General features: G+C 35.5%; 2 protein-coding genes across 2 annotated transcripts; one reads left to right on the forward strand and one right to left on the reverse strand.

Annotated features, from left to right (window-relative positions):
• Nucleotides 1-3,840: 3,840 nt before the first annotated feature.
• LOC106423527 (organic cation/carnitine transporter 1-like) lies at nucleotides 3,841-6,106 on the forward strand. The gene is made up of 2 exons (XM_048757476.1): nucleotides 3,841-4,452; nucleotides 4,796-6,106. Exons 1-2 carry the CDS (start codon nucleotides 3,918-3,920, stop codon nucleotides 5,965-5,967), a joined length of 1,707 nt encoding a protein of 568 aa, XP_048613433.1. The 5' UTR covers nucleotides 3,841-3,917; the 3' UTR covers nucleotides 5,968-6,106.
• Nucleotides 6,107-16,760: 10,654 nt separating this feature from the next.
• Nucleotides 16,761-18,308, reverse strand: LOC106413141. Its single transcript, XM_013853972.1, has one exon. The coding sequence runs from the start codon at nucleotides 18,306-18,308 to the stop codon at nucleotides 16,761-16,763; it is 1,548 nt and encodes a 515-aa protein (XP_013709426.1).
• Between the last annotated feature and the right edge of the window lie 53 nt (nucleotides 18,309-18,361).

The following is an 18,361-nucleotide window of genomic DNA, read 5'->3' on the forward strand; positions in this document are numbered from 1 at the left end:
TAGATTTACAAAAAAAAAAAAATCTAAAGATTTTTTTAGTTTGTAATATTATAGTTTAGAGATTATAAACAAAGAGATGGTTTTGATTTGTTTATAGGTAGAAGCTTGCCTAACTTTAAAGCAGCATTTGCGCGATATTCCCACAACTCGTCATCCACTAATAATTGATCAAATACATATTTGTAATCTTTTATTAGTGTGAAGAAAAGAAGACAAATGAAAATGGGTTAAGTATCGATTGGATGAAGATTTGGTAACTGGCATGGTATTTTATATAGCATTTATGTCGTGTCATTACTAATTTTCAACTAGTGACAATGTCCTCGACATTCCTCAATTTTATGCTTCTATCATCTTGTTGATACAAACCAAACATTTTTCTTTCTTATGTCGTCACTTTCAAAGATAATGTGAGGTTCGTAGTTTACACATGGATAAAACAAATTATAACTTGCAATAGCTATTACATATTATGTTAAGCTAGATTTAAAACTTGACTTACTCATACAGTTTGTGTGAATTCTGATTGACATGATTACTTCTAGTTAGTGCTACTACGACTGGAACATAATCTATAAAGACCGGATGCTTACTCATACACCATCTCTCTTATTATAAAAGTATATATAAGAGACTATGAAAACTATAGGCATATACCTTAACATTCCCATAGAATCTATGTAGAATATGCCTTACAGTTATACACTTTGATCCTCATCTGCCCACGATATGTGAAGCAAAATCTTACGTAATTTATCATCGGATACGAGAAAACACATGAAAAGGAGCTTTAAATTACGAATATTCCTCCTGAAATATTTCTTAATTAAGAAAAGTTCGTGTATGATTACACTAACTTAGCGATAACTAAGCGCAATCACGAGTGTTCTAACATTTCCATCCTCATGATTAAATTACAATACTTCAACAAAAAGGCAATGTGATTGATATTTTATATAATATAAGGGTTTCAGCTAACGCCATTAACACAAATAATTTATATTCACGTACGTAAGGGAGGTTCATGAACAATATGTTGTTTATAAAAGTTGGAGGTTTCATGTGGAATGAACATTATGTGTCATGGAACCAACGAAAGACATGTTACACGATTTATCAGATTGAGTTTAGTTATAATAATGATGATCACGAGGATCTTCACTTAATCACTCGAATCGATTGTAAAACATGGAGGAAGAGATTTGGATTTAGGCAAAAAAATGTGCAACATATTCTTCGCAAACTATATGACCTAAAAATAGGTTAATATCATGAACACACCAACCTTTTTGGTGTTTCAAAAAAAAAAAGTGTCTCAAAAAAAAAAAGAACACACCAACCTTTAATTCTTTCTATAGGTACAAACCCGAAACAATTATGAAAGAGTTTGATACCATATATATGTATATCACAGAAAATGACATTTGCTATTTTGTTGTTGTATTGATATATAGGTTGCAAATGCTTATTAGATTATCGACCAAGGTTACAAGAGATAAAAGAATGTTCAAGCAAATTAGTTTCTACATCCCAGTAATGTCCTAATCCTACTATTTAACCCACTTTCTTCATGGCCTCTTTGGATGATCGCACCTCGTTAATATATTAATTAATCTGTAAGATCCAACTTTGCAACAATCTTAAAAGTTGTTAATGATTGAATAATCCAAATCGAAAACTTGATTAATTTCAGTCGCCACTAAATATGCAAAAAAAAAAATTACTTGCGACTATATGGATGGAGAAGAAATAAATATTTTCAGTATTTTGAATACTTTCTGTTATTTTTAGATATTTACTTGTGACTATAATGATAATTTTTAGATATTTTCAAATTTTTGAATATCTAATAGATATAAAATTTAAAATAATTAATATATTTAAATATATAATTGTGATTTAGATATTTTGGTATCCAAAATCTGTTAGTTTGGATCAAATTCGGATCTGGTTATCTGGATATTAAACTTTTAGATCCATCTGAGTACTTAATCAATTTTAGTTTGGTTCGGTTCTTTAGATCCAGATGTTTTATCCAGACCTATTTTTTCTATTAATATAAAACAAAATAAAATAAATGTAAAACAAATATTCTCGATTTATTTAATATACATAATTGTTGGACTATACTTTAAAAATACCAATAAAATTATTGAAAATCGTGTCAATATTTTTAAGAATGTTGCAAAATTGATGTATCCTAAAACCAATAAAATGTATTTTCTTATAAAATATTCTTGGTAAATATAATAAAAACACGATACAATCGAATGAAAAGTGTTAGAGTTGCGTGGAAAATAATGTGATCTCTTCACTCGGCACTTGAATTCTGTTTTTCAATCGATTTCACGATTTTTTTTCTTTTAAAATTTTTTTGATTCCTGATTTTTTCTTGCAATCTGATTATGTTTATAATATTTGGTCTGATATGAGAAATCTGTAAACAAAAACAATAATTGGCTTAACTAAAAATCCAACTTTGTGTGTGGTATTTTCTTACCTCAATTTTTTCTTAATTCATAACCAATCGCAATTATTTATTTCATTCGTGTACAGAAGTCTCAACCATAGTTAAGATCGACAAGATACAAAACTTTCAATTTATAAAAACATTCTCATTCCAGCATTTTAGTTGATGTGAATCTTAATCATTTTTTAATTTCTTTCTTTCAAATGATATTATTCAGTAGTTATACGTAGAGAACTTCAGTTCACATATAGAAAGGTTAAAAATAGAAGAACTAAAATGAGCTGATTAAAAAAAAGTGTGAACACGTTAAATTATCTGCGATAAAATTAAAAAAAATTAGTATGTGAACGCATTAATTGTTAAACGATTGTGAGACCGACACATCAGCATATTCAAATTGAAATTGATGTGAAGTTGTCACGTGTCCAATATAGTGTAAAAGGATTAAATGATAATGCTTCTATCTTAATATAGAGGGGATTACCTTTCTTCTGAACTAGGCTACTAGCACTATTTACTTTTTGAAAATGGACAGTGTATACTAATCGTCGAACCACATCTGACATATTTATTATACCTTAAAAGAGTTCTGCGTATGTCACATTGCCATACCGAGACGTAACACTAAGCCACTTACGGATGAATACGTTTTCTTACAAAGAGTTTCTTCCAAAATTTAAACTCATTTTTCATGTATTATTCGGCCAAAAATCCACAATAGAACCGAACTTTTTGAAAACGCTATCAAATAAATCTTAATGAGTTTTGGAACTCACATGCATGTTGACTCATCAAAGAGTTAATTTTGTAATTACAGCAATGTCTTATCCTTATGCATCACACATTCTTTTTAATTTTCTCGTCATGTATCATGTTTATTCTAACCGTAACTTTTGTCGTTTAATTTGTTATATTTTTTTCAATATAAAGAGTCACGTTTTTTGCAAATGCGTTACATCTGCGTTACATCGTGGCCGAGGAAACCAAAATCACTAGTTAATGTCTTTAACTATCTTGTTTTCTAAGATTCAAATGTGAATCTTTATCTAGAGTTTCTATACCCTTTGATTTGTGTCAAACTTTATCAAACTTATGAGTGAAAATTCATACGTGTAGTTTTTTGTACTTTAATATGAAAACCTTTTTACAAAAAAAAAGGGACGAAAAATAGAAATAAAAGAGAGTAACACACTTTTTGTTGTTTAAAGTTTTGGTAAAGAGTTACGTACTTACATGAATGTTAATAGTTCGGTGAGAAGTTGTAAGCAAATCTTGTTTTTCCAAATTTAAATTAAAATCTCAAGTTAATGAATGTACCAATCAAACGCAACATATAAAATAGGCACACAATATAAGAAAAATTGGTTATAATAATTAGTGACTCAATACCCACAGTATCCTTTTATTAGCTTGTTTATTCGAGAGTGATACAAAACGTAGCTCGACCATGTGTATAAATATATATGGTTACTTACTTAAGACATATCAATCATCAAAACAAAACCTTAAAACAAGATTATTTACACCTGAAACAACAGAAAAAATGAAACCTTCTGAACCTCCGAAGCTTGTGGCTGCATCATCAAACATATCGAATGATCCATCAGCATCGGAGAAAGGAGAAGCAACAAGCCAACAACAATCCAGCAATGGTTATGCACTCACAGTTGACGAGGTGATCGAGCAACACATTGGAGCACTTGGGTTTGCACAGATAGTGCATGCTCTTTTGGTCTCTATTGCTTGGACCTTCGATGCTCAGTCCACTCTTATATCCATATTCTCCGACGCTAAGCCCGCTGCGAGGCTTCTCACAACGGGAGCCATCGTGGAAGGCTCGATGTTGTGTGGGTTGTCCACCGGAGAGTGGGAATGGGTTGGAGGAAAGAGCGACACTATTGTTTCAGAGTGGAATCTTATATGTCAACATAAGTTCCTCGTTGCTCTTCCATCCACTCTTTTCTTCATCGGATCTCTCTTTGGTACGAATCTTAATCCAAGTTCGTTTGTTTACGGTTTGGAGAGTTCTCCTTCGTTTTTAATACATGACGTTTTAGTATATATTTTTGTTTCAAATTAGATAACGTATTCAATTTTTTAATAAAATTTGTTAGTTATTTTATGGTATATGACCTTTTTGGTTATTCAGTCTTTTAATTTTTTTTTTTAATTTGTGTATACAACCTAAAACGTCAACTAATAAAAATCGGGGAAATTATTATACATTAATTTAATTTTTTTTTTAAACATTAGTTTACTTTCAGTTTGATTGGTTTCTTAGGCCAGTCCTGATTATCATACTGCATTTTTGTTTGCTCCTTACAGGTTCTGGAGTTTATGGATATCTTGCTGATTCATGGTTTGGTCGGAAAAAGACACTATTTATCTCTTGTCTTTTAACGTTTGTCACTGCTTTAGCGATCTCCTTTTCTCCAAACGTTTGGGTTTACGCGTTCTTGCGTTTCGCAAACGGTTTTTTCAGATCAGGAATTGGTTCTTGTTGTATCGTGCTTGCTACAGAGGTCGTCGGTAAGAAATGGCGTGGGCAAGTAGGGCAATACGGTTTCTTCTTCTTCACGTTAGGGTTTCTATCTCTACCACTCATGGGTTACTTGGAGAGAAAGTCATGGAGAAACCTTTACAGAATCACATCCCTTCTTCCTCTTGGATACGCTGTTTTTCTCTTGCCCTTTGCTTATGAGTCCCCTCGATGGCTTCTCGTCAAAGGACGTAACAAAGAAGCCATGGTAGTCTTGAAGAAACTCGCGAGGCGCAATGGGAAACAACTTCCAGCTGATCTAAGCCTAGTCGATCCGATTCAAGGAAGAGATGATCCATCTTTCTCGTCATCTGAGAACTTTTGGAGGACTAAATGGGCAGTAAAGAGGATCGTAATGGTGATGATGGCTGGATTTGGCACTGGTTTTGTTTATTATGGAATCCAACTAAACGCTGAGAATCTCAACTTCAATCTTTACTTAACTGTTGCGGTGAACGCTCTCATGGAGTTTCCAGCGGTTTTCATCGGAAGCTTCCTCTTAGGGGTCATGAACCGTCGTCCGTTGTTCTCCAACTCATCATACCTAGCTGGAATCTGTTGCTTACTCTGTGCGGTTCTCTCTCTTCACCGTGTGACCCGTGCACTACCTGTTTCCAAATGGCTGCAGCTAGCAGTTGAGGCGGTTGGGTTCATGGCGTCCTCAACGGCCTACGATGTCCTATATGTCTATGGCGTCGAGCTGTTCCCTACAAACGTGAGGAACTTTGCGGTTTCGCTCTTGCGTCAAGCGTTCATGCTAGGAGCATCTGCAGCACCGTTGCTAGTTGCATTGGGGAGAGAAAGCGCGATGATGTCTTTCATTGTGTTTGGTGTTGCGTCTGTGTTGAGTGGCGTAGTGAGTATCTGGCTAAGGGAAACAAGAAACGCTCCACTTTATGAAACACTGACGCAGCAGGGGAAGGCTGAAGAGATGGAAAACGAAACAGAACACTCTTGATCACTAGTACTGTTCATTTCTGCGTTGTATGTCCAATGATTTGAAACATGTAAAAAACCTTTCGGTTTTCCACTAAATTGTATCAAACGTTGATTGTTTATTTTGAAAAAGTCCTAAAAATCGATTGGGCAGTGACTAATCATCTCCTTAAACCGCAAAATTGTACTAGCCAATGATTTTATCTAATTTATTCGACTCACACTAATTTAAATCATTATAAATCCTTTTAATTGCTTTAAATCAGTTTAAATCAATATAAAATCATTTAAATCTATTAAACTAAATAATAATGTTATTATAAATTTATAATTCGTCTAATTTCTTTTTATATCTAATTTTGATAATTTTTCAAAAAAAATAAAAACCCAAAAATTTAAATACTTACATAAATATAAAATAAATTAATAATTTATTAACTAATACACCTCAAATAATTTGTCAAGCTAGTAGTTAATCCTCTACAATAAAAACCTTCTAGTTACCGCATAGAAGTTTTTTTAACATTGAAGATTGAAGAAACTTTAGTAGGGGTTATTGGTTGTTGTATTTTAATGGATTTGAAAATCCGAACTAAATCTAGTGTTATTGGTTCTATAATTTTAAAATCTGTATTAAAATCATTTGTTATTGGTTAAATGATTCATAAATTTTATATCAAATCAAGTGTTATTCAATCGTACGGATTTACTAATATATTTGATTTTATAATGGATTTGAATGGATTTGTTTGAATTTTTTTGTTAAAAATACAAAGACTCAAATCCGAGGGAAAACCTCCGGATTTACACATTTTACTTGGATTTATAAATACTATATGGATTTTTAAATCAATCAAAATATATAAACCAATAACATCTATGTAAACTAGAGTCTTTGTCCGCGCTACGCGCGGAAAGTACTTTTAAATATTTTAATTCTAGATGATTAGCTATGAAAAAATCAAATTTCATTGTTTATTTTAATTAAGATTTTATTATATGTTGTACACCAATTTTTCTAGTTTATGAATTAATTGATGAGGATAGATTTTGGCGGAAGAATTAATTTGAAGATGTAATATAAAAAATTATTAAAACATGAATAAAAAATAGAAAGATGTTTGAAGAGTTTTTATTTTTCTATAGCTTTGATTTGTCTTGATGGTTTTATTCCGATGAGTAGGTTAAGTTTGCCTTGAGTTCATCTTTTGGTTGGTATCATAGCTTAGCCAACTAATAACTACACAATTTATTGAAGTCGATTTATTCAACTCCTAAATACTTCAGACTGTAATGTTGATTACATCACTTTCAATAGAATGCGTTGACTAATCTATGAAAGAAGGGACATGAGGATCTAACCTTGTTGCTTGCCCAAAACTTAAAATTTGAATGAATCCCCTTTTCACAATGCATCCACATAAAAGAGATATAGCCCAGCGAAACCAAAGCTGGATTCTTAAAAACAGAACGTAGCTGAGGGCTCTTGATAAAAAGAAATTGCTTTGATAATAACACAGTATATAGAATAATTATATTTTTATTTTTAAGGGCAAATCTCCAAAATAGGACATTTCTAAGTTTATGTCACAAAAATAGCTCTCAAAAACTAAAATGACCAAAATAGCATTTATTTTTGAATTTTTTTTTTTTTTTTATTTTTCAAAATTTGAAATCTTATCCCCAAAATCCCATTCCCCAACTCTAAACCCTAAAAACTAAATTCTAAACCCTAAACTCCACCCCTTAACTCTAAACCCTAATGTCTAAATTAATTTACCATTGAGATATAAGTGTATATTTATCTCTTTTGATAAAACATTAAGTGCTATTTTGGTCATTTTTATTTTTAGATGCTATATTTGTGACAAAAATTTTTTAATGCTATCCTAGTCATTTTCTCTATTTTTAAATATGTTTTTATTTTTTGACAATGTCTAACATAATAGATAGTGTTAATTATTTATTAAGAGTAACATAGACATTAATCACTCTAACTTTTAACATGAGAGCTCGAATGTTAAAAATCACTTCATAAATAATAATTTAGATATATTTGATATAATTTATAAATATTGAATAGTTTGGATGGTTCAAATAAAAAGAGAGATAAATCAGATTATTTCAATTATTTTAAATACACCAAATAATTTGAAAATAGGTAAATTAAATATTTTAGTTTTAAAATAGTTTTAAATCTAAAATATATTTTGTAGTATTCATTTGATTTTTAACTCCAAATATTTTGGATGTTAGAAATATAAAAATAGTTATTCTTATTTTTGGTTTAGTTTTGTAATTTGGTTTGGTATTTAATTTGCCATGTCTAGTTTGATTAACAAAATAATAAAATTGATCCAGGTATAAGGATTCCAAAAAAAAGGCAAACGGAAATGTCGAACCCGTGACTTGAAGGTATTGAGACAGAACATTCTTTGGCTTTTCTTTCTCTCTCTCACACAGACATCATCCTCATCACACCCTTTCCTGGCACGCTCACATTCACCACCTCTCTTCTATTCTTCTTTCATGGCTTCTCTCTCAGATCTGATCCACCAGTTGCACTTCTTTGTTTTCCAATCTTAAGATCCAAACCTCTCGCCTAAATCAGTCGTACCTAACCTCACGCGCCACCGCCATGTCCACTCCACCACTGCTCCCTGTCACCAATCAGCAAGCTGTTCAAGCTCAGCCACCAATCAACACTCCCGCCTTCCATACCTTCTTCTCACGCCTATCCACCTCGATCCGCGACGGCTTATCACAACGCCGCCCATGGGCAAAGCTCGTCGATCGGAGCTCCATGGCGCGACCTGAATCCCTCATATAACGCTTTGTCACAGATCCGGAAGAATCTGGCCTACTCTAAGGTGAACTACGTCGCCGTCATTCAATTATAAAGGAGGAGAAATAGAGGAAGTTGAAACGAAACCATCAAGGAATGAGTTAAGAAAATAATTGAATGAGGGAGTGTGGGTTGTGTGTGATAACGGTGAATTGCAGTGAGTCCTCCAAACGACGAAGAAAAAAAGATTATGGATAATTATGTTATCAGAGTTTAGGTTTTTCTGAGTTGGGGTTCAAGTGGGCCACTGAAAATTATTATTGGCCCAGAGATGTTATCAGATTTTCATACTTGTCGACTTGAGGCTCTTATGACGTGGCAGAATAAAACGTTTTTATTGGCTTGAATTAATTGCTGACGTGGACAGCCTCTCTACTCCTCATATAACCCTTTTAGTATTAGATAGATAGCCGGAACAAAAAATCAGGAAGTGTTGTATTGCCTTGTTTCATTTACAGCACTGAAGTACTCAATTCAGAAACCTGTAGTCGACACTTTGAAATTATAGGAAAATTTGAGTTATCTAAAGCACTGATGTGCCTATTTCAGAAAAACTGCATTTTGCACTTTATGCTCTAGGTAATCCGAATTTGTTTGGGCTTTAGTGTATGAGGCCCATTAGTACTAGGTTTATACAAGATAGGAAACCACTATATATATATATATATCTTGTGTCTCCTCTAAACCTAAGTAGCAGTTGAAATAGAAAGCAATCTGATCTGTTCCTTTTGTAGACAAATTTATGTAAATCATCCATTAATAAAAGTCTCTCTTTGCTCCATAGAAGTAGCCTATTGGTGAACCACGTTAAATTTTGTGTTCTTTTTGTTTATTGTGTTATCCATATGTGTGTTCTGCATCTGTTCTTCTCGCATCCGTCACAACAAACTGGTATTATAGCTTCAGGTTTGTAATCTGGTGAGAAGATGTATGGGATAAACGCGAAGATCAACAAGTTTACAAGAAGGAATAACTTTAGTCTTTGGCAGATAAATATGCAAGCTTTGTTGAAGCAACAATGCAACTGAGCACTTTTGTCAGGGAAGAAGACTGATTCTGCTGAAATTGAGGTTTTGGAACATAAGGCATTCTCAACAATTTTGTTGTATCTAGCACACAAAATTATTGCGAAGTTTCGGATGAGAAATCAACTGCTAGTTTGTGGCAGAAGTTAGAGAGCTTGTACATGACAAAGTCTCTAACAAAAAAAGCTAATTTTGAAGCAACATCTCTTCTCTCTCAGAATGCATGAAAGTATGAACCTTCGTGACCATCTTGACAGATTAAATTCAATAGTATTAGAGCTGCGTAATATTGATGTTAAGGTGGAGGATGAAGACGCTGCACTAATCATGTTGGTATGTTTGTCAAACTCCTTCGAGAACTTCGTGCAATCGTTCATTGTTGGTAAGGTTACAGTGAAACTGGAAGACGTTAGGTCAGCTCTTCATACCAAGGAATTGTTCCATAAAGCATTGAGCTTAGAGACAGATAGTCAGGCTTGCGGATTATTTATCAGTGGTGAAAATAGCCGTGGAAATAAAAAGAAGTTGATAGCTAAAAGACCATTTCATAGGGATCCTAAGCCAAGAGATTTTGCAATCACTGCAAAGAAAAGGGACACTGAAGATCAGATCGTCCAAAGAGGAAGCAACCTTCTGGGTCTACTTCTTTTGGATTTTTTTTGTTTTCCTTTCATTTGAAATTTTCAATGATTTTTCTATATTTGTTGTATTAAAATATTTCTTATGTCCAGTGATTTCTCTATATTTATTGTATTAAAATCTTCCTAACGGTGTTATGACCATTACTAATTTTATTGCGTTATTTTGATCAGTTTAAAAAAAAATATTGTATATTGTTAATTATTGTGAAATTTATATATTTTGGAATTAGTGCTTATGATATCTTGAAATCTTACAAATATTTTAGTTTTTCAATGACTTGTAGGCAACTATAACATTTGTCATAGACTTAGGCACATAAGAAAATATTTTTACTATTACCATTGATGACATTTTAAAATTCAGAAAATATATAATTATTTCATAAATTTTAGATTAACTCTTCGTTGATCACATTGTTATTTACTTTTTTTTTACTCTGTATTGAGTATTTTGTATAAGTTTAAATTTTACTGATTAGTACTCCTAACTATCCTTTTTAAAATTTATTCTCATTTTCATTTGTCAAATATTATATCAAAACAAATAAATGTTATAATATAACACAAAAATAAAATTAATTGAATTAAAATTTGTTATTTAAATTTATATTTAATATTTAAAATATATAAATTTTATAGACAAATGAAACGGGCCAAACAAATCAAATTAACAGATTAAAAAAATTATTAGAAGCCCAACACAAAAATGGTCTGTGACATAGCCAAAAGAAAGAATTTTATTGGCTGATTTTTGAGTTCTACACGAACAGTGTATCTATTGCTGGTATTTTCTTTTTATTTATTGTATGATTATTACTTCTGTAGCTCATGTAAAAGAATAAAACTTGTACAGAGTCCACCCAAAAACTAAATCGGGCCTGACGTGTATATAAAAGGCAAATTATCGGCAAGATGTTCCTACGGTGTATATCTAGCTAATGGCTTCGACTGGCCGACTCTTTGATAAATGGAAAAACTGAAAAAATCAATAAACAAAAATTCATTTGAAAAATTGAATAAAAAATATAAATTTTTGGTTATTTTGTTCTTCGTCAAAATTGAAAAAGAAATTTTTTTTTCATAAATTTTTTTTTCATGAGGAATTAAAAGAAATAGTATGAGACTTATTTGTTAATAATTTGACCAAAAGTTCAACTTTTAATTAGTATAAAACTTGAGGAACCAAAAATTTTACCATAATATTTTCCTATAATTTGGTTACCAGTTAGAGTTAATATAATACTATTAAAAGTAATATAATTATTTCAAAAATTAAAACATAAAAGAGCGAACTAATAAAATAAATACAAATGCCATTAGAGTATACTAAAAGATTGTTAAAAGTTGTCTGCACCAAATCGATCCTCGCTGTTTCACTCCACTTTCTTTTTAAAATAAAATAAAATAATCGTTAGTGTATCCATAACCATAGATCCTTAACAACAAATCTTTAACAATAAATTATTATAATAATATGTGGGGCTCAAATATTTAAGAATATGTACCACAATTACCTCTTGAAATTCCAATTTAAGGATTTCTTTCCTGACAGTTTCTTCACTGTGTGCGGACTTCACCGCCGCGTAGGAATTTGCGATTGGCCAACTTTTTTTTTCTTTAAATTCGGACGAAAAAAAGAAAAAAACTAAAATATTCTAAAAGTTGTTGTTAAGGATTTGTTTTTAAAGATTTGTGGTTGTGGATGCTTTTAGGGCATCTCTATCCATACTCTATTTTTTTTTCTAACATGGAGTAAAAGTGAATATTAAGTAAAGAATGTTCTAACCCAATTCCATATCTCACTCCATAATGAAATTTACTCCATAAATGGAGTAATCTCTTTTTTGTTTGTTCATCACTCCATTATAGAGTAAAAAATGGAGTAGGGTTGAAGCAATTTTACTTTATTTTCACTTTTACTTCATTTTGAAGAAAAAAATGGAATTTTACATTGGAGATGCTTTTACGAACTTGTTTTTCTATCTCTGTTGGAGAAGCTCTGAACTAGCACTATTTACTTTTTGTAAAGGGATAAAGTGTATATTAATCGTCGAACCACATCTGATATATTAATTATACTTTAGAGAGTACTGCGAATGTCATATTGGCATACCGAGACGTTACACTAAGCTATTTACGGATGAATACGTTTTCTTACAAAGAGTTTCTTCCAAAATTAAAACTCATTTTTCATGTCTTATTCAGCGAAAATCCACAATAGAACCGAACTTTTTGAAACCACGATCAAACAAATGTTAATGAGTTTTGGAACTCACATGCATGTTGACACATCTCGGAGTTAATTTTGTAATCTCAGCAATGCCTTATCCTTATGCTTCACACATTCTTTTTTATCTTGTTTATTCTAACCGTAACTTTTTTCGTTTAATTTGTTATATTTGTTTTCAATATAAAAGAGTCACGTTTTTTTTTGCAAAGCGTTACATCTGCAGACAAAGAAAACATGGACGAGAAATAGAAGTAAAAGAGAGTAACACAGTTTTTGTTTAAATTTTTTTTTTTTTTTTGATAAAATGTAAATTATATTACCAAAAGAACATGGTTACATAAGCTTAAAAGCCTAAAACTCCTGTGGCCCAAAAAAAGATAAAAAGCCAGAGAAGTTAATGTTTTTGTCAATCCGAAGAGAAAACCTATTAGCCATAAGAGAACCAAAGAGATAAAAGAGTGGAGCAGCCCTTCTTTAATCTTCTAGCGAGGAGAGTATCTTTGATAAGTCTATCTAGTTGTTTGAACAAGATATCCGGTGTAGTGGGTTGAACATTATGTCTTCTGTTGTTCCTCTCTTTCCATATGAGGTAAACTGCTGCTTGAGAAGCCATTTTGCAAAGAAGTTTCTTTTTACTCGATCTGAAAGGAGCCAAGAGCCAGCTGATGAGATCATTCCAAGACTGAAGATGGTTCAGATGATGTCCCAGCCGTCGGAAGAGGAGATTCCAAATTTCAGAGGCAAACACACAGTTGATGAACAGATGATCCCTTGTTTCATCGTGGGTAGTGCATAGGGTACAAAGTGGACTGAGATGTGGACTCCATTGTGCTATCCTAGCATTTACCGGTAGTCTATTAAGATTTGCCACCCAGAAGTTAAAGGAGTGCTTTGGAACAGAATGCTTGAACCATACTGCATTGAACCATCCTTTGTTGTCCTCCTTTGGTCGTAAGAGCTCCCAAGTGATTTTCGTTGAGAACTCATGTTTCTGCCGATCTCGTGGTCCCCAAAGGACAGTGTCGGAGGCGAGTAAATCATGGTTTGATGCGTAGTTTTGCAGCAGAGAACGCACAGTAGCGACATTCTGATTCCTCGATCTATAGGGGACCTGCCAGTCCCGAGAAGAGAGAGCTTCTTGAACCGTGCTCTGTTCCGGGATACCCAAGAGTAGTGGACCGTTTTCACCTGTAACCTCCAATAACCGTCCCTGAGAACACCAGTTATCAAACCAGAAACTAGTATTTGCGCCATCCCCAGTGCAAGAACTGATTAGTGTTTCTGCTAGGGGTCTGAGAGATAACAGAAACTTCCAAATCCAGGAATCAGACGTTTGAATCTCGAGGGACCAAAAATTTTTCCTTTTTAACCTGTGTTCTTGAACCCAAGCTACCCAAAGGGAGGTTGAGGATGAGAAGATTTGCCAGATAAGCTTAAGAATCAGAGTCTTGTTCCAAACTAAAAGATTTCGAAGGCCGAGACCTCCTTCTATCTTAGGCAGGCATACAGTCGTCCATGAAACCTTAACAGATGCCCTCTTTGAGATATCCCCTCCCCATAAGAATCTGTTACACATTTTTTCAATGGCTTTAAGGCAGGATTTGGGCAAGACGAAAGCGCTCATCCAGAAATTCAGCAGACTATAGATAACCGATGATACAAGCTGAAGACGCCCTGCAAAGGAGAGACACCGGACAGTCCAGCTCGTGAACCTTGCTCTTATTTTATCCAAGAGAGGAGAGTACTCTGATTTTTGCAACTTCCTATGCATGAGAGGAAGACCGAGATAACGGATAGGGAGAGAACCCTTTCGGAAACCAAACAAGGTTATAGTGTTAGTTTCCTCTGGGTTCAGTCCTGCTACAAAGAGATCCGTTTTGTCTTTGTTCATCTGTAGACCTGAGATGTCCTTAAAAACGTCCAGAGAATCAGCAATGGATTGAAGTGATGTACCTTTGCCATCAAATAAGATAATGATGTCGTCCGCAAATGCTAAGTGAGTAACAGCTGGGTTTCGTCCAAGGGGGTGATAGCCAATTCTTCCGGATTCAAAACGAGATTTTAACAGAATTGAGTAGACTTCCATGGCCATTACAAACAGTGAGGGGGAGAGGGGATCCCCTTGCCTCAGACCCCTAGTCCCCTTAAAGAAACCGCATAGTTCTCCATTAACATTGATGGAAAAGGAAGTAGTGGTGATGCACTGAGCGATCCACTGAGTAAACACCGGCGGGAAATCAGCTACCTGAAGAATCTTCAACAAGAAATCCCAGTTCACAGAATCAAAAGCCTTCCTTAAATCCACTTTGAGGAGCCCACGCTTTGAGATGGTTGAGCGATTAAAACCTTGAACCATTTCTGTGGCAAGGAGGACATTTTCCACTAGCATTCTCCCTTTAATGAAAGCAGATTGAGTATTAGAGACCATATGTGGAGTGATCGCTTGCAGTCTCCTGGCGAGAATCTTTGAGATTACCTTGTAAACAACATTGCAAAGAGAAATCGGTCTGTAATCCACCAGTTTATCAGCCCCCACCTTCTTTGGAATTAGAGATACTGCAGTACAGTTCCACTGCTTGAGGAGTTTCCCACTTCTGAAGAATTCTAGTACTGCTCTAGTCACGTCCTCTCCAATTATATCCCATGTTTTCCTATAGAATTCACCTGAGTAGCCGTCGGGTCCAGGTGTTTTGTTTGCTGGAAGTGCGAAGACCTCATGTTTCACGTCTGCCGGTGTGACCGGAGCTGTCAGCAAAGTCCTATCAGCGTCGCTACATCTAAACGATGTGAAGGAGGATATTTGAGCTTGACTGGTTGCTGTGAGGGCAGTAGTAGAGGCGCCAAATAATTCTTCAAAATAAGACACGCAATGCAACTTGATTTCTCCCATGTCTGACAGCCTATTCCCCGCCCCATCCAGGAGGTAGTGAATTTGGTTTATAGCGCGTCGTGAAACCACCATACGATGGAAAAAGGCAGAATTCTGATCCCCACTTTCCAGCCAAAGAATTCTAGACCTCTGCTGGAGGAAACGTTCTTCCGCAAGGGCTAAGGTTAGCCATTTACTCTGAGCTTCTTTCTCTTGAGCAGCAAGTAATACCGTCGGGTTTGCCAAGACTTGATTTTGACAGGAGATCAAATTTGAGTGAGCTTCCCTGACTCGGTTTTCCAAATCTGAGAAGTGCTCTCTGTTTATTTCTTTTATCTCAATCTTTAGGAGTTTGAGCTTCTTGGAAAGAGAATACATTGCAGTTCCATAAACTTCCATTTGCTGCCAGGCAATGGCAACCCGTGGGAGAAACTCAGGGTGATGGAACAAGAAGTGGGAAACCATAAACTGTCTTTTGGCCTTAGTTCTTTCGCCAAAGACAATACTACTTGGACCGTGATCAGAGAAATCAGGTTCTCCGAAATGCGCATAAGCCTGGGGGAATTGGAGCAGCCATAAATCATTTATAAGGATCCTATCCAGTTTCTTCGAGTTTGGAGAGTCAGTCTGCTTATTCCACCAGGTGAACTCATTTCCTCTTATTGACAGATCGAACAACTCAGCGTGTTGAATGCACTCCCTGAAGTCTTTCATACCACGAGGGATTCTTGTACCTCCTTTAGAACTTTCACTCGGACTAAGAGTTTGGTTAAAATCTCCCAAGACAGCCCATGGTTTGCCCATAATGATAGGATCAGTAGCCAAAGAACTTAACTCCTCCCAAAGATATCTTCTCCCATATTTACAATTTAGAGCGTAGATAAAAGAGACCGCGACTTCCGAAGTGGAGTGTGGCAGCTCAACTAGACAAGTGATCATCTGACTTGACTTGGAATGGATAGTCAATTTAACTGAAGGATCCCAAACGACCCATATCCGTCCTAGCTCGGCGAACTCGTAGTTGGCTGAAAAATTCCACCCCGGAAATATTGAATTAAACATCCGGTGAGAATTGTGAACTTTCACTTTAGTCTCTATGATACTCCCAAAATACGGCTTGGACTGCCGTAGCCATTTCCTGAGACTACTACGCTTAATTTTCTTATTAATGCCTCTTACGTTCCAGCAGAAAGAGTCGATCACCATCATGAAATTATTGAGATTTTTTTGGGGACCTTCCCCGCAGCTTTTTTCCCATATCTTCTCTGTTTTTTAGAGATAACTTCTGTAAAAGCAGTGTCTACTGTCGGGTTGTCATCATCCTCTGAAAGAGGGTCTGAAGAGGCGTCGCTGACTGGACTATCAGAGCTTTCAGATTCTGAAGATTCCTGTTCTGAGCTATCTGAGGATGAAGAGACGACGCGAGCTTTTCTCGCCGATTTCCGACTGAGACGAGAAGTACCATCAATATCTCCCTGAGGGGACTTTGCTAATTTTTTCCCACTCTTTTTATCAGCTGACTTTTCCTCAATCGAAAGACTCCTCTTTGGATCATCCACAATTAAGTACTTATCTGGCGAAGGGATGGGCGAAGAAGAACGATCCATTTTCTTTTTCTTCTCTTTTTTCCTGCGACTGGGATTTTTCCTATTTACTGAAGTGTGAGGATCTTTCGCTGGATCTTCAGTAGATGATTTCCCGGGAGGTAAATTTTTCTTGGATCGGGGGCAGTTTTCCTGAGAGTGACTAGACGACTTGCAAGTAGGACACGTTATCGGAGCTGTCGGACATCGCCTGATAGTGTGGCCAATCTCTTGGCAATGGGAACACGTTGGTGGGAGCCAAGGGCAATTCACCTCCACACGGTTGATAACTCCAGATTCAAACTGGACATTCATTACTTCCGGGATTGGCACCGATGGGTTTATGATTGTGAACACCTTTGCCACCTCTATATTTGTCAGATTTGCGGTGGATGGGTGTAGGTATAGCGGGTGCCCAAGAGCTCCTGCCACATGCTCCAAGCCTTCTTCATTGAAGAACTGCGGAGGAACCCCAGTGAATTCCAACCAAACAGGAACTTCACTCATCTCAGGGGCAGCAAGAGTGAGTCCTGGTTCCCATTTTGCTACAAACATTGTTTGCCCTTCTATGTGCCAAATGCCCTGATTTATAACCTTTTGACGAGTCAATGGACAAGGAATCCGGATGAGAACAGATTTCGGTCCTAGCTTGGACACGGTGATATCCTTAGCGCGATTACTCCAGATGCCATTGAGAATAGCTAGGAGAGTGTTTCGTGGAGGAAGATTTCCATGGAATTGACCCAGTATGAAAGCATCCCATTTGTTTTGATTTTTGGTAATGACCTCATTTGGGATCTTCACACAAATCTCACCTGATTCCAGGAGAAAAGGGGTTCCTTTCTTCTTCATAGTTGCTCTAGGTCCCTTAAAGAGGCCCAACCAGTCAGATTTCGGAGGAGATACCACTTCGTCGGAAGTCTCAGAAGAGGGATCTAGGGTTTGGGTCTGAGATTCCAAAGACGCCGCTGGAGTTACACTTGGAGGGTCAACTGGCAAAGTATCAGAAGACACCGAAGGAAGAGTAATGTCCGCTGGAGGGACCATCGGAAGGGAGGGAACAAGATCCGTGGGTGAGGTGAAATTGAGAGACGAGTCGGAGGGGATTTTTGGAGGGGATTTAGGGGGGGAGGACTGGGATTGACGAGGAGGTTTCTTTTTCTTAGTCATCGGAAGGGAAGGAGGGTTGCCACTGCCGAGATCGACAACGGCGGTTGCGAAAG

This window comes from Brassica napus, chromosome A2, assembly GCF_020379485.1.
Source record: "Brassica napus cultivar Da-Ae chromosome A2, Da-Ae, whole genome shotgun sequence".
In the NCBI taxonomy this organism is placed as follows: domain Eukaryota; kingdom Viridiplantae; phylum Streptophyta; class Magnoliopsida; order Brassicales; family Brassicaceae; genus Brassica; species Brassica napus.